At 38.3% G+C, this 13714-nt stretch overlaps 1 protein-coding gene and 1 pseudogene across 2 annotated transcripts; one reads left to right on the top strand and one right to left on the bottom strand.

Annotated features, from left to right (window-relative positions):
• LOC131771870 (uncharacterized) lies at positions 1-2176 on the bottom strand (annotated as a pseudogene).
• A 2258-nt stretch (positions 2177-4434) lies between these two features.
• LOC131771877 (myosin heavy chain, clone 203-like) lies at positions 4435-13655 on the top strand. 2 transcript variants are annotated; one of them, XM_066163930.1, is made up of 13 exons: positions 4435-4535; positions 4860-4936; positions 7973-8180; positions 9310-9600; positions 9898-9926; positions 10162-10215; positions 10307-10390; positions 10571-10654; positions 10844-10918; positions 11307-11807; positions 12193-12264; positions 12777-12905; positions 13405-13655. In XM_066163930.1, exons 3-13 carry the CDS (start codon positions 8177-8179, stop codon positions 13498-13500), a joined length of 1419 nt encoding a protein of 472 aa, XP_066020027.1. In that variant the 5' UTR covers positions 4435-4535; positions 4860-4936; positions 7973-8176; the 3' UTR covers positions 13501-13655. The 2 variants fall into 2 exon arrangements, with proteins under 2 accessions (XP_066020027.1, XP_066020026.1); XM_066163929.1 differs by having other exon boundaries at positions 9307-9600.
• The last annotated feature ends 59 nt before the right edge of the window (positions 13656-13714 follow it).

Raw genomic sequence — 13714 nt, 5'->3', positions numbered from 1 at the left:
TTAAAGCACCTGATTTCCTTGATATTGTGGTCTACTGTCTTTACTTCCCTGATGAAGCAATCCCGACAATAGCTTTTCCACTTCCATAAATTGTTTTTCTTGTTCTGTCTTCTATTTTACCAATTTCTCTGCGCGGGCAGCATGCTGCTCATCCGAATGTTGGCTTTGATTACGTAAATACTCAATTTCGACGAAAAGTTTCCTTTCCTGCTCACGCAGTTCTCCTGTAAACTCCCGAAGTTGTTGAATACACTCTAAATTATCCTCACTCAGTCGGCCAACTTCGTCTGTCAGCTTGATGAGAACTACAAATATCGAGTTACAAAATTTTCGATTTTCCTCACAGAATAGAAGCAATTTCTCCGTGCTTTCGCTGTATGATGGATCTACATTATCATCAGATGAACAGTTTGTTTCTTGTCTTGTGCCCCCGGAGTCCCCATCACTCGTGTCTCCGTCTCCACAGTCCAGGTTTCCTTCCTTTAGGTGTCTGTTCAGGTTTTGAATCTCTGTCACAATATGACGCGTAGTATTTTTCAGAGTAGTCTGCAAGAACGGCTTGCTTATCAGGGTCTGTCAAAAAAAATGAAACTACGATTAAATTAAACTGTGCGCTGTTGTAATTCTTTTGACAATACCATTAAATGCATAAACAGTGAAGAGCTTTTTTGCAATTTTCGATGCCTTTCGCCTATTTAAAAAGTTATGCGATAATATCGCCAACTTAATTGATTAATTTTACTGGTGATTCGTAATGGCGTATAAAATCGTTAGGTGTGTCACCGGGGACCGCGATTTCGATAGCTAACGCTGTACACTAATCGCAGAAAATCTGATTTGCATGCGGAAATATATATCATGCCACTGCGTGCATCTAACAACGTGACATTGCAAGTGCATGTCATAAATCTGCCCAATGAGTCTGTAACCAATTAATGTACACTAAAGAGGACATTACATAATCTTGCATAGAAGGAACCTACTTACCGAACAGCCTTTCTGCAATGCTTTTTTGTCCAATGCTTTCTAAAGCATCCGCGAGACGCCCTGCCACCGCAGTATTCCCTTCTCTTTGTTTCCACACAAGAAGGAGAGTGTTTGCTTTGTCGCGACTACAATTATAATCCTCGTCCAGGTTTTTGATTTTCGATGCAGAGATATCAAGCTTTGGTCCCAGCTCACGCCAGCAAGTACCTACATCATCACTTATGTCTGAAAGCTGCCGCTCTGTTACCACAGACCCTCTGCGGTCAATAACGTTTCCTGTGCACAACAAAATATACTTGAACTGATTGTAATCTTTCAGATGTGTGGAATTACATTTTAAAAAATTGTGAACCAGCTATCATTATGAAAAAGAAAAATTAGTTACTAAGAGAGCAAAGCTATACTTGAACAGTAATTAACATGGAAAAGATGTTTCTGGCAGAAGACGCAAGAAATTTGCGATAGAGGAATTCCTAAATGTTCACAACAGGATTGCAACTTATAACCTTCCGTTTAATGATTCGGATGCGAAAGCTCCTCTGCGCTTGAAGGCCCGATGAAATCAAACTGTGTGTGGTGTAAAAACTTTCCATTGGCCAGGGCGCCTGAAAAGGTCATTTGTTGTTTACACACAACTATTGGGAAAAAAAGTTAGTAATAGAGCGATTCTGCCTTACACCTCGCTGAAAGGTGAACATCGCTTTACTGTGAATTAATTCAAGTATGAGGTTTAATCTTCGACACATTTTCTCTGCTTGTTGTAGCTTACATGATCATCATTTGCATCTGTTAAAACGAAATAGATTCATAATTTCATATCATGAAGACGGAACGAAAATCAGTAACCAAAATGGAATGATATTTATCTCTTACTGAAATTTTTTTCTTTTTCTCTCAATTGACATGACTCTTAATCGTCTGCAAGTGAAGATGAACACCAGGAGGCATATATCCACTCGAACTTAGCAAAATTGATGATCAATACCGAATTTAGACTGAACGCACATTAAAATAACTCAAAAACTATTATGATTTTTATTATGATTATGAGAAATACGCAACTTACAAAAAAAATCGATCCATGAGCTTATGTTTATTATGATTACTTACTTTGCATTTCAAAACCTTGATCAGCTTTACGTTCGCTTGTCTCTGACATTGCAGGCACTGTTGTTTCCCTTTTTGCCATCGGATAGCCCCTTTAATTTTATCCACCTTTAACCGTATACTTGGTGCAGTTCCTTCGTGGTTTGGTCTAGGTTTCGAAGGAAGAGGTATCACAGTATCACAGTTTTCGGTGACGCGCTAATCTACTTCCAGCCGTGGGGAACGCATGCGCAGATTATTATTTTTTCCTCCCCAGCCTTCCGCTACCGTAAAAATCAAAGATGACAGGTAAAACTTTCACCATTCGTGTTACTTTTTTAGAACATTGGGTAAATTATTTTTAGATCGAGATTCTAACAACCCGCTCTAACATTTGTTTTTGTCTTAAATTTTGATATCTGCAATTATTATTGCATGCAAATCCTCGCATATCAAACAGTTCACCGTATTTTACTTAATAAAGAGAGGAAAATCCCTTGAATTTTTCGTAGACTGGCTGTGGCAGAGTATGAGTCAGATTGAATTGACTTCGAGATCGGAAGACGAAAAACGTGAGATAGCAAGAGAAGTCGCCGGCTAAAAACGGCGACTAAAGGATGAAGGAAATAATAACCGCGGGAAAAGGCCGAGAAATTCTTCAAGTGCTGGTAATAATCCTTTTCGCGATAAGATCTCTGTTAATTGTTCAACGTCTTTATTTACGTTGTAATTGCTCATGGATTATCTGGATCCGCTCGCGAATCCAAACATACTTGATTGTGCTATCTGTTGACTTACGAATAAAATACTTTACGTTCGGTTGAGCGTAATGAATTAGAACGTAAGATGCGCCGATCACACCTTTTAAGATATTCATGCAAGGAAAAACTTTGTTTCTTCACGCGCCATCCCGAAAAGATTGTGAGATTTTCATCATCTTCTGTAGCTCTCCGAAACTTCTAATAAGTAGCGCCGCGAAACATCGGGTGAAAATTGGGTCAAGATCGGAACTCTATCGTTATCATCTCACTCATTTCGGCGACAAGTGTTGCTTTGCACTGGAAAATTATTCTCTTACAAGTTCCCCATAAATGCCTTAAAAACTGTGCTTGATTCTTAAACCAAAATGATTTAAACTCGTCGCAAGACTTCTCGTGTGATCACGTGGCCAATTCCGAGTAACATTCGAAGAAATGGTCACCAAGCGTTGAACAAACGAGGATGTTCCGAAACGAACAAAAGCTAAGAGCGAGGAATATCGGGCATAACTCGGTAGACTTCGTTGAGGGCTTATAGGTCGTTCGTATTCTATTGTTACACTCACTCACTCACTCAACAGGACAACGCTATGGCTTTGCCTCCATAGGACGCACTAGCCATAAAAATTGATTACTGAGCACCTCTGAATTTATCTCAAAGGATGTATTATCTGAAATCCTACCGCCAAATACGCCCCTGGAAGCTTCCCAGGTCTTTAGATTTAATAACTTTTGTCAAAATTCCCTTGACGATCATTTGTACAGGAATTTCAGTATGGGGAAGCCCCGTAATTATTCCATTACTTTCGGTCTGAAATTTAAAATCCCTTTGTTTTGACCTGCATAAAGTTGTGTCAAGTCGGCAACATTTCCCCTCGAAATTGAAAATGATATAAGAAGTTTCGATGACTGAGATTTTTTCATCTTATCCAATAATATGTGCAAAGAATAAAACATTTTGCTTTTTTCTTTCTTCAGATTAACCGTGCTCATATACATATAAAATTTTGTCGCCTGATTAAGATCTGTAGGCAATCAGAATCAATTACTTAAGGATTATCAAGTTTATGTACTTATCAGCGTCTATCATGTAGAACATAAACTATTTGTTACACAAGCATAGGCAAGATGCAAGGTCTGGGCTTTAAATAAACAGTTAAAGACCTGTCGGGTTCACGTTATTTTACGTGTCACCTGGCATCAACAGTCGCGGTGCAACTGCACAAATTTAAACAGATAAGATTCATTGTCACTATAATACATCAATTAGTAATCTGTCGGGGGTCAAAAATCGAATATTACGATGTTAGGGCGACTCCGAGCAGCACGCATCGATCCCAAAAAGTACTTTTTCTCTTTACTCCTACATTAACAAATCTGCCCGTCTTATCTAAAAACCCAAATTGGCTCACGGATCATTTTTTTTCAAAAAATATATGGCGTGAGCGCCTTTCGCCTTCACCCTCGAGGCTCGTGTGGACTCTAAAGCTATCTCACATAATGCTCTGAGCGATCATCTGTGAAAACAAGAGAAAGCTATTTTTTCTGGATTTATTTTACGGTTCATCGGTCCATATAAACATATGACGTCATAGCTTCAAATTAAAGCAGTGATTAAACGACATTCATTAAGCTTCAAATACCTTGAAAGTCTGAGGTAACAGCTCCACTCAGGACATTTCATGGGAACTGATGGTGGCCTTGGTAAGAAACAGCCGGTCAGTTTATCACTGTCATTGAGTCATTTGCAGATTTTGCGTCAGAGGTTCGTACAGAGAAGTCTGCCAAAGTAAATTTGGCAGATAAGGAAAATAGTGCACCGCATTGCGCGGAAGTTTCGATACAGGGATAGACTGCGCACTTTGTAATTCCACAGTTTTCCAGATAACGAAGATTAACCCATCGGACAGGTTAACAAACGGTCCAATTAAACTGCTCAGCGCCTATACGTAGAAACTTTAATACATGTCTTGCTGTCTGATAAATCGAATTTAGTTTGTCTGATAATGAATGCCGTTCGATCACCAGACTGGAGTACTTAGACTGAGACGCTATTTTGGAAGAAACAAAACCCACGGACAACAACACCAAATACTCAGAGATAGGTAAGTACTTTAAAACGGAATTTCTGGAGGTTTTATTCAAGTCAAGTTCCAATATTGCTTAATTTCCGGGTGAATGCATTTCTCCCAGTGAAATTGCATGTGAGCAGTGGGGTTTAGAAATTTTGATTTTGCGCAAATTTATGCGCACTACATGAATCAAATACGACTGTGATAAATTAAGTTAAGTTAACTTGTTTTCCCTTTCAATTGATCTGCTATTCTATCGGTTTCCTTGTACGTTTCCGTGTACATATTTTAATCACCTGTTGATTGCACATGACGTAAGTTGCTGAAACTAGTTTTCCCCCTTGCTTCTTATTTCCGCATAGTCATGGTTGCATAATATTACGACCGGTGTTGGGCGAAGGGAATAGTCCCTTCTAAAAAAGGGAATTTGAAAAAAAGTGCTTATCTTGCAAGGTATCATAATTATGGCTTAAGATGTAGTTCACAGCCAACAAAATAGGTTTTTTTTTTTTTTTTACATCGTTAATCTTTAATGTGCAAGGCTTATCGTCTTCTTTTTAACTTTCTAATTGATTTGTTGCCCAAGAAGTCTTATAAGTTCTGCTGCCTCCAGCTGGCTGTGAGGATAATAGCATAGCCTCCATATTTGTTTCGTCAATAGCAATCGTAGCTCAATAGGCAGTATCAGCAGTATCATCATCATTCTGAGCCTGCTCAGGAATTAACAGATGAGGAGTTTTATCTATTCTAAGGTTTCTCTGGTATAAGGATGCTAAATGCTAATGCTAATGCTAATGCTTTTCCTACATCATAATCATGTCTGGCGTTTTATTTGGCTATTTAAATGACCACTAAATTAATTAATGAGATACCTCGGTACTTTAAATGGAAGCCTATTTGCACTATTCTCAAATATGATCAATAAAGAGGGTAATCTTCGTGTAGTGTTATGTGTCACGCAATCGCCTTTTATCACCTGATCATTAAAGAGCTATCCATGTTCGTTACGTTTCATGGGCTCGCACCAGCATCATGTATGGAGTGTTTTTTTGGTACTTTTTGTGTCTCGAGTTCTCCTTTAAAATCGTGCTTCTTTTTTGGAACTAGGTCCTAACACCCCGCATTACCATTTGTTTCTATTTTCATCGCAGCCTTGCAAGCGAATGATTTCTTCGCAAATAAAACGGTCAATCTTAATAAGCTAATTAACGGAGTCATTAGAATTCTCTAGTAAAGAAGGGGTATCCCCCCTTAGAGTTGGGGGATTCCAAGCTTTCACGAAACCCAAGAGCTTTGCTTGTTTATGAGGGGGCGTTTACTAAAGAGAAAATGAAAGTGAATTTGTAGAATAATCAACGGTAAATGTGCAAATCTTGACTAAGCCCAATGAAAAAAGCGATCTGGAGAAAATCAAATTAACATGCACCTCTGTATTCATCTAAAGGAAGGCATTTCTCTCACCTGGAATCGTTCCAAGCTTTGGTCAATTTTCGATTCATGATCGATGTCATTTAAACAGAAATATCATCACATAAAACCAGGGAAAAACCCTGCTGTAGGGGTAAGCCCCTAATAATGCAACCGATTCTTCCAGTCTGAAATTTCAAGCAAGTTACCTTATAAAGTGGATTTATAAATGATTAAAATCCTTTAGAGAAATAATAAAGTTGATCTACAGCTAAGTTTTTGGTGAAAACCACGTCTGGTGGCATAGATGATGTTTCCGCTTACAAAATTATTTGCTTTATATTTCATCTTTGCTTGACCTACATAGATTTGTGTCAAGTCGGCAAAATTTTAACCGGAAATTAAAGTAATCGAAAAGTTTCGATGTGCCTGTTCGATAGTTGTTTTTCTTATCCTATACAGAAATATGTGGAAAGATTTAGCCATTACGCTCTTGGTCTCCTGTAAGGTTAAGCACGCTCGTATAAACATTCGTGATCTAACACGATTTTTTATACAATCAAAACTATTTAGTGTACTTAAGGATTGTTAAGTTCATTTATATATCGACCTCAGCTAATGAGAACCCAGAAAATTTGCTACCCAAGTTAAGGCATGTTCCAGTACTAAGCATTAGTGGCTAGGTCTAAACAATTGGAAACTTGTCAGGTTCACGTCATTTTAAATGTCACTCACAAATTAGTACGATTCACCCACGGTTTGATTAGAGTCACGCACCACTTAATACAACTCATCACCCCATCAGCAATCGCTAAAATTTAAACAGACCTTATCCAATTCAATTTTATTATTCTTCATCAATTAATTAACTGGTATGGGACAAAAGTTCTAAGCAGCACGTATCAATTCCATAAATATTGAATCTGTTTATCCACCATTATCAAATATGTTCGTTTCTTCAGTCTAATTCAGAAAATGCATGTTACGCGCGCGCTTCTCGCGGCCACCCTCGAGGCTCGCGTGAACTCTTAAGCCATCTGATAATTTGGGCTGGGTGACTATCTGTTAAAACTAGCAACAATTTCGTGACAAACAGCTGGTTCTCAGAAGATAATTGAGGTATATGAGATTGCTAGCAAACAGCGTATCGGTTTCCTTTTCAACCATCTTCGAAAAAAGGCAGGAAAATGCCGACTTGACGGCGCGTGTCGCTCCATCCTAGTAAATATAGCACCAAAGCACGATAAAACAAAAAAAAATACGAGTTTTGAATAGAAATTAGATGACATCGCCATTTAAAGTAGGTTTTCATACGGCTGAATAAAAAAAACCCCGGATTATTGTACTTAACGGTTCACTGACCCAACGATCACATGACGGCTGGCCCGACAACACTAGACACGACAAGGAAATTACTTTTTTATTTAGTTTTGTGCGTGTTGCAGATCGAAGCTCTGCTCTTTTGTGACGTTCGAAGAAATCAGTGAGTGTGTTTCATACTTTCTTCTGTGGAGATCGTACAGAGAAGTCTGCTGATCAATATTCAACGCACAAAAGTAAACAATTAACTAACTACACTGAGCCACAACCTCGATAAAGAGACGACTGTGCGCTTTGTCATTCTCAAGTTTTCCTGACTGAGGTTATTAATCTTTGAAACAGGTAAAGCACAGGCCATCTGACAGATATACAACGCCTGAGTTCGCCTTGAAACTCTCAGACGAGTCCTTGCTGCCGGGAGATTAATACTGTTTTTTCCAGGAGCCGGGGCTCGCACCAAGAGAACTGTTTGATCACTAGATTGGAGTGATTACTCTAAAACACTATCTTGCAATACATACGGACAATATCAGTAAATCCTCAGAAATGGGTAAGTACATCATAACGGTGCGGTCTATCCAAGCTAATTTCCAATATTGTCAGTTGCCGGAGTAATTTCCGGGTGGTTGAATTCATTCTCCGCCGTCAGTAATGTTAAGAAATGTTGTTGTTGTTGTTGTCTTTTTATTGTTTAAAATTATGTACATTGTATGAATCAAATAAGGCTGAGGTGTTTAACGTTCAGTTGATCTGTTTTCCCTTTCGATTGATCTGCTATTCTATCAGTTTTCCTATCTGTTTCCGCGTGCGTATTTTGTTCATCTGGTTATTAAGCATGACCCTGAGGCTTCTTTGCCCCCTGGCCCCCGATTTCCTTACGGTATTACAGTATTTTCCGACGACTGTCAAGGGGAAAATTCCCTTCAATTTAGAAGTAGCATACTTCACGTACCGGAAAAAAAACTTGCAATACAGGGTTTCTTAACTACATAATTATTTAACTTGTCGTCCACTGTCAACAAAATTAACAGTTTTCCACTTTTCTGCTCGATATGTCGCATCATCAAATTGCATCCGGCTTACTAATAAGACAATAACATAGCCCCCATATTTGGTTCGTCAAAGACGATCGTAGCTTTAATACTAATTACCAGCAGCATCATCATTCAAGTCTGCTTAACAATCGACTAAAAGAGGAGTTTTATCTATTCTGAGGTGGCCCTGCACCAACAAAAACAACTTTAACTAGGATAAGGATGCTAAGTAATGCTGTGCCTACGTCATCATTATGTCTGAGGTTTGCATTGCACTCGGCAAAAATGATCGGGGGCTCAGCTCGCAACTAACGCGTCTGAGTTTACGTTAAAACTCATTTCCTCCTGTAAATCTCTCCATTTGATGAAACAATCCAATCAGTCAGTAAGGATTCGGTATTGGTCTACTAAGATGACGAAACAACAACTTTGCTATTGCCCAGCCTACTTTACCTCACGTTAATGATACAAGAATAAATTACTGGCGTATTAGCAGCAGACCGTCGAACATCATGAATATTTTTGTGTCCGATTGTCATTTACGCAAGGAAAATTTTCATCGCTTCTGTACTTTCTCTCCGCAACTTATTTACTGAATAGAACCTGTTAACGCTTTTTAACTCTTAGCTGTGGTACTTTTAGCAGGTTGTTCCAGCAACAAGTGCAGCTGGAAACTTCGGATGACAGAGGAAATTATGAATGAACATTTCTTACACGAGCAGATTGGGAACAAGTGGAGAGACCTGGCACGACAACTTAAGTTCCCAGAGGCTGTCATTGGCACGATCGAGAGTGACAAGGGCGCTTCTACTAACGAATGCTGCATTGCGGTCATTGTAAAGTGGATTAAACAGGAGGGAGAGGATGCTACTGTCGAAAAGTTTGCTGGAGTTTTGATAACGATAGGACTCAGGAACGTAGCTGAAAAACTTCCGGGTATGTAATGTAACTCCGTATTCGTCAAAGCGTTGGTTGACACGCGATTAAGGATGAACTAAATATTTCATTTTCTAAAGTTAAAGTACAACCCTGTGCCTGTAAGATTTTCCCAATACAACTTTATTTTCCCGGGATGATTTCTTTCATGTCAGTAACTTTTATTTATCTATGATATACTTGACCCATTTTTGGGTCTTAAGAAAAAAAAGAGCTATTCTTTTGGTTTTAATTATGAAAAATGGAAATATTACACAGTGCCTTTACTATTTTTTTTAATATAACTTTAATTTCCAGGTCTTTTGTCATCAGAAGAGAACGACGAGGTAGGAAGAAACGACTCAAATCAAGTAAATTCTCGAACTTTTAGCAACTTTAGGTGTAATTGGATGATGCCTTAAGCCCTCCTTAGAATATTTGCTGTATAAGTGGATAAAGTTTTGTTCTCTTTAAGATCCAAGACTTTCTTTCCGTTAAAAATTTGAACTAAGCAAGAGTATAGCCCATAAAAGAGTCATTGGCCGGCAAAATTCTAAAGTTTTATTTTTCATCTTATTTCAGATGGAGAGTAAAATAGATGAAATAGAGAAAAACTGTAAACAATTGAGAAAAGAGGTAAGAAATTATTTGGAAGATAAGTTCTTCTGATTCTTAACAGAATTACGTTTTTCGAAATTAAAACAGACTTATGTTCATCAATAAACAGCACCACCAATTGCAAGTGAGAAAGCAAGAGCTCGAAAAAGAAAAGCAGAGTATGACAAAACAGCTTCAAGACAGTTTAGAAGAGGTTGGTAAATAATTTTTATTTCTGATGAGCAGCTAGTTGGATATTTATCTTTCTTTACGTTTCCAACCAGCATGGTAACGAACCATTTCTTGTCAAACGACGGATACCTTATCTAATAATTTCCCCTTGATAGAAACAAAACCAAAAAGTGCATTTTCCTTTATGCAATTTAATAAACAGAGCCAGAAATTACGCACAAGAATTCAAGAACTGGAGGAGGAACTGTCTAGAGTAAAACAACAGCTTCACGAAACTTCCCAAGAGGTTGGTAACCACATTTTCTGCTCTGTTCTTGTTTTGGTTGTTAACACATCAGACCTACCTTCAGCTCATTCCAATATAATTGGGATGAATTTCCATGATACCCTGTGACAATTGCTCAATGCTCAAAAAAATAATTAACTACCAAACGACATTTCTGAAATTTTATCTTTCATTTAATATGTGACACAGAGTCAAGAGTGGAAGACCAGAACTTTAAAACTGGAAAAGGAGTTGGCAGAAATAAGAGAAGACAAGTCAGAACTGGTAGGCATATGTTACTTAAACTATGTTGAACGCTGCAGAAACGAAACGAAATGTTAAAAAAAAATTTAACAAGAATTAAAAATCATAGTGATTTTTTTGCAATTTTTCGTTTGGGTATGGACTTGCTTTTTGAGAAATTTCCTGAGCCGATTTACAAGAATGGTGCGCTTTTTTGCTGATTCCCGAATCACTTACAAAAAAAAAAGTGCTATTACACATTACTTAATAGGCTCCTGGTAACAGGGACAACATATTGTCAGCTGTGGCGAGTGGCGCGTCTCGTTAAGAGTTTTTGCACAACCCAATAATAAAGCCGCTATGTATAAATTATAACCCAATTTTCTTCTTTTTCTTCTGATGACAAGGAAAATTTTGTGTACTTTTGCAGGATTTGGCCGAGAACTTCGATAATTCGGCCCGAGAGGATGATTTTGATGATACCAGAAATTCTCTCGCACCAGGTCGAGGAGATACGGAGGGTGAATTCGACGCAAAGCTGAAAGACCTCGACGAGCTCCTTCGTAAAAATGTAACATCTTTATTGGAAGTGCCAGAGATAAAAGAAGACAAACTGAAAGTTTCTGTCACGCTCGACCTTTTACTGAGACTCAGTGTAAGTCTACAGGAGTTGTACACCTCTGTCCACTCCATGGTGCCTGAGTGTTGTAAATGCAGTGAGGAGGTGAAACGAGAGTTTTACGACTTTGCGTATCACGGTCTTAGAGCAGAACACAACGATGTGGTGCATCGAGTTGAGGATTTGGCAACGACACAAGAAAAAATGACCGACGAAGATAAAAAGAATTTTGGTAAACTCCAACAACTTCAGACCAATCGACAGAGACAGGTTGATAGGCTGGAGAACCTGTGGAAGGGTCTATTCTCACCGGTAAGAATACTTGTTATTCATTGAAAAATGAGGATTTGACCGGCAATTTCTATATCTTGAGGCATTTTTGGAAGAAAAGAAATCGCAAGTGGTCTCAAGTAGATTGTAACCTAAGATCTTCTGAGCTGCACTATTTTGTTTCATGACGAAAGGACTTGATTGACTTAGATAACAAAATCGAACGATGTATCATTCTAATAATCTAATAGTTTCCTTTTCGTTTTCGAAGAGACCAAAGAGTAGATTAGGGGGCTTTCATCGAAAATGTTCAACATTGGAAAGTTGTTAACGAATTGATAACTCAAACACAACGGACAAGAAATATCAGGGATATAAAGCAGGTCTAATAAACAATTTGGTTTTTTTTTGTCTCTATGAACTGCAGCCTAAAAGTCGTCCTGAATGTACACTCTCTGACCCTTGTGGAGCGACTGGAAAGACTTATCACTCTAAAAAGGTAAAATTCATCTAATGAATGAAGTAAATGAATTGCACGTCGAAAAAGGGAGGTTTAGATAAAGCTCTCGTAAGAGAACGTTTCTTTCCATTCTCTCTCTGTTTCGTTATAAGACACGCGTTCTGTTCGTTCCTTACTTTTTTCTGGTCTTCGTCGCATTGAAAGCTTATCATCCCGTGGCGGATCCAGGGTACGGCATGGCTGCTCCGAACCCCCCACCTGACCTCTGGGTATTCATATTACTTGTCTGAAACCAAAGTTCTTCCAACGACATGATCATATATTACTAATCAACTTAAAATAGTTTGATTTTAATTATCTTGAAATATTTTTGCTCATAATGACTATAGTATAAAAAAATAAAATGACTGTGTTTGTTGAATAAGATGTTGGACCCACAAATCAAAAATTCACGGCTCCGTCGCTGTTGTCATGCAGTTCTTTAAGTTTAGCAGCCCTGAAGATATGGCCTTATTCATTTCTAACGTAACTTTTTTTATTTTGCTGCGTAGGACTTGAGACGACAAGGTACAGACCCTGGCGCCAAACCCAAGCAGATCAGGCCAGGTGAACAGAAGACCAGCCCAGAAATAACAACAACAACGAGCAAGGATGAAAAATACGAAGTGTGTTTCAGAAAGGTTGGTCCCGTAAAACATTACATTAATTCTCTTACAGATGGTACCCGTATCATGGGTAGAAGATACCTTCTGTCACGCTCTTTCACCCCCGCATACCTATCTGGTGCACGAAAGTGTCAATTTTTTGGAAGCTTATCTCAATGTTGGGAAATTGCTGGTGACAGTGACTGATCGATTTATTTACAATATACTTTGAATCACGTTGTATTTCAGAAACCAGGATAAATTGCGGCCAAACACTATCCAGTTTTTCGCTCTGTTAGTTGATTTTGAGTGAAAGAGATTGTATGAGGCCTGTTAAGCGTGAATTATCCAGGAATTTCTTTCGAGTAAAAATTTAAAAAGAAACGGAATTCATTAAGTCATAGAATGAGAAATAGCACGGAAAAAACCGAAAAAGCTGAACACTCATTCCTTTTGTTCGAGTATCAGTCCTGGTTATTGATCCCACAATGCCTCTGCATTATTTGCCATGGAATAAATGATTCTTCTCTTGCAGTCCATGAAGTCCACGATCACGACTCTTTTCAAGAAAAGAGAAATCGAAGAAAAGACGTGTCACCTTATGTCCTTTTCAGCAAGAAAGCACAGATAAGAGTCAACTATCTAGGAATTTCTTTCGAGTAAAAATTTAAAAAGAAACGGAATTCATTAAGTCATAGAATGAGAAATAGCACGGAAAAAACCGAAAAAGCTGAACACTCATTCCTTTTGTTCGAGTATCAGTCCTGGTTATTGATCCCACAATGCCTCTGCATTAATTACCATGGAATAAATGATTCTTCTCTTGCAGTCCATGAAGTCCACGA

This window comes from Pocillopora verrucosa, chromosome 3 (assembly GCF_036669915.1).
Source record: "Pocillopora verrucosa isolate sample1 chromosome 3, ASM3666991v2, whole genome shotgun sequence".
Taxonomy (NCBI): domain Eukaryota; kingdom Metazoa; phylum Cnidaria; class Anthozoa; order Scleractinia; family Pocilloporidae; genus Pocillopora; species Pocillopora verrucosa.
The sequence above is the reverse complement of the archived record's forward strand: the minus strand, read 5'-3'. Positions and strand labels throughout refer to the sequence as shown.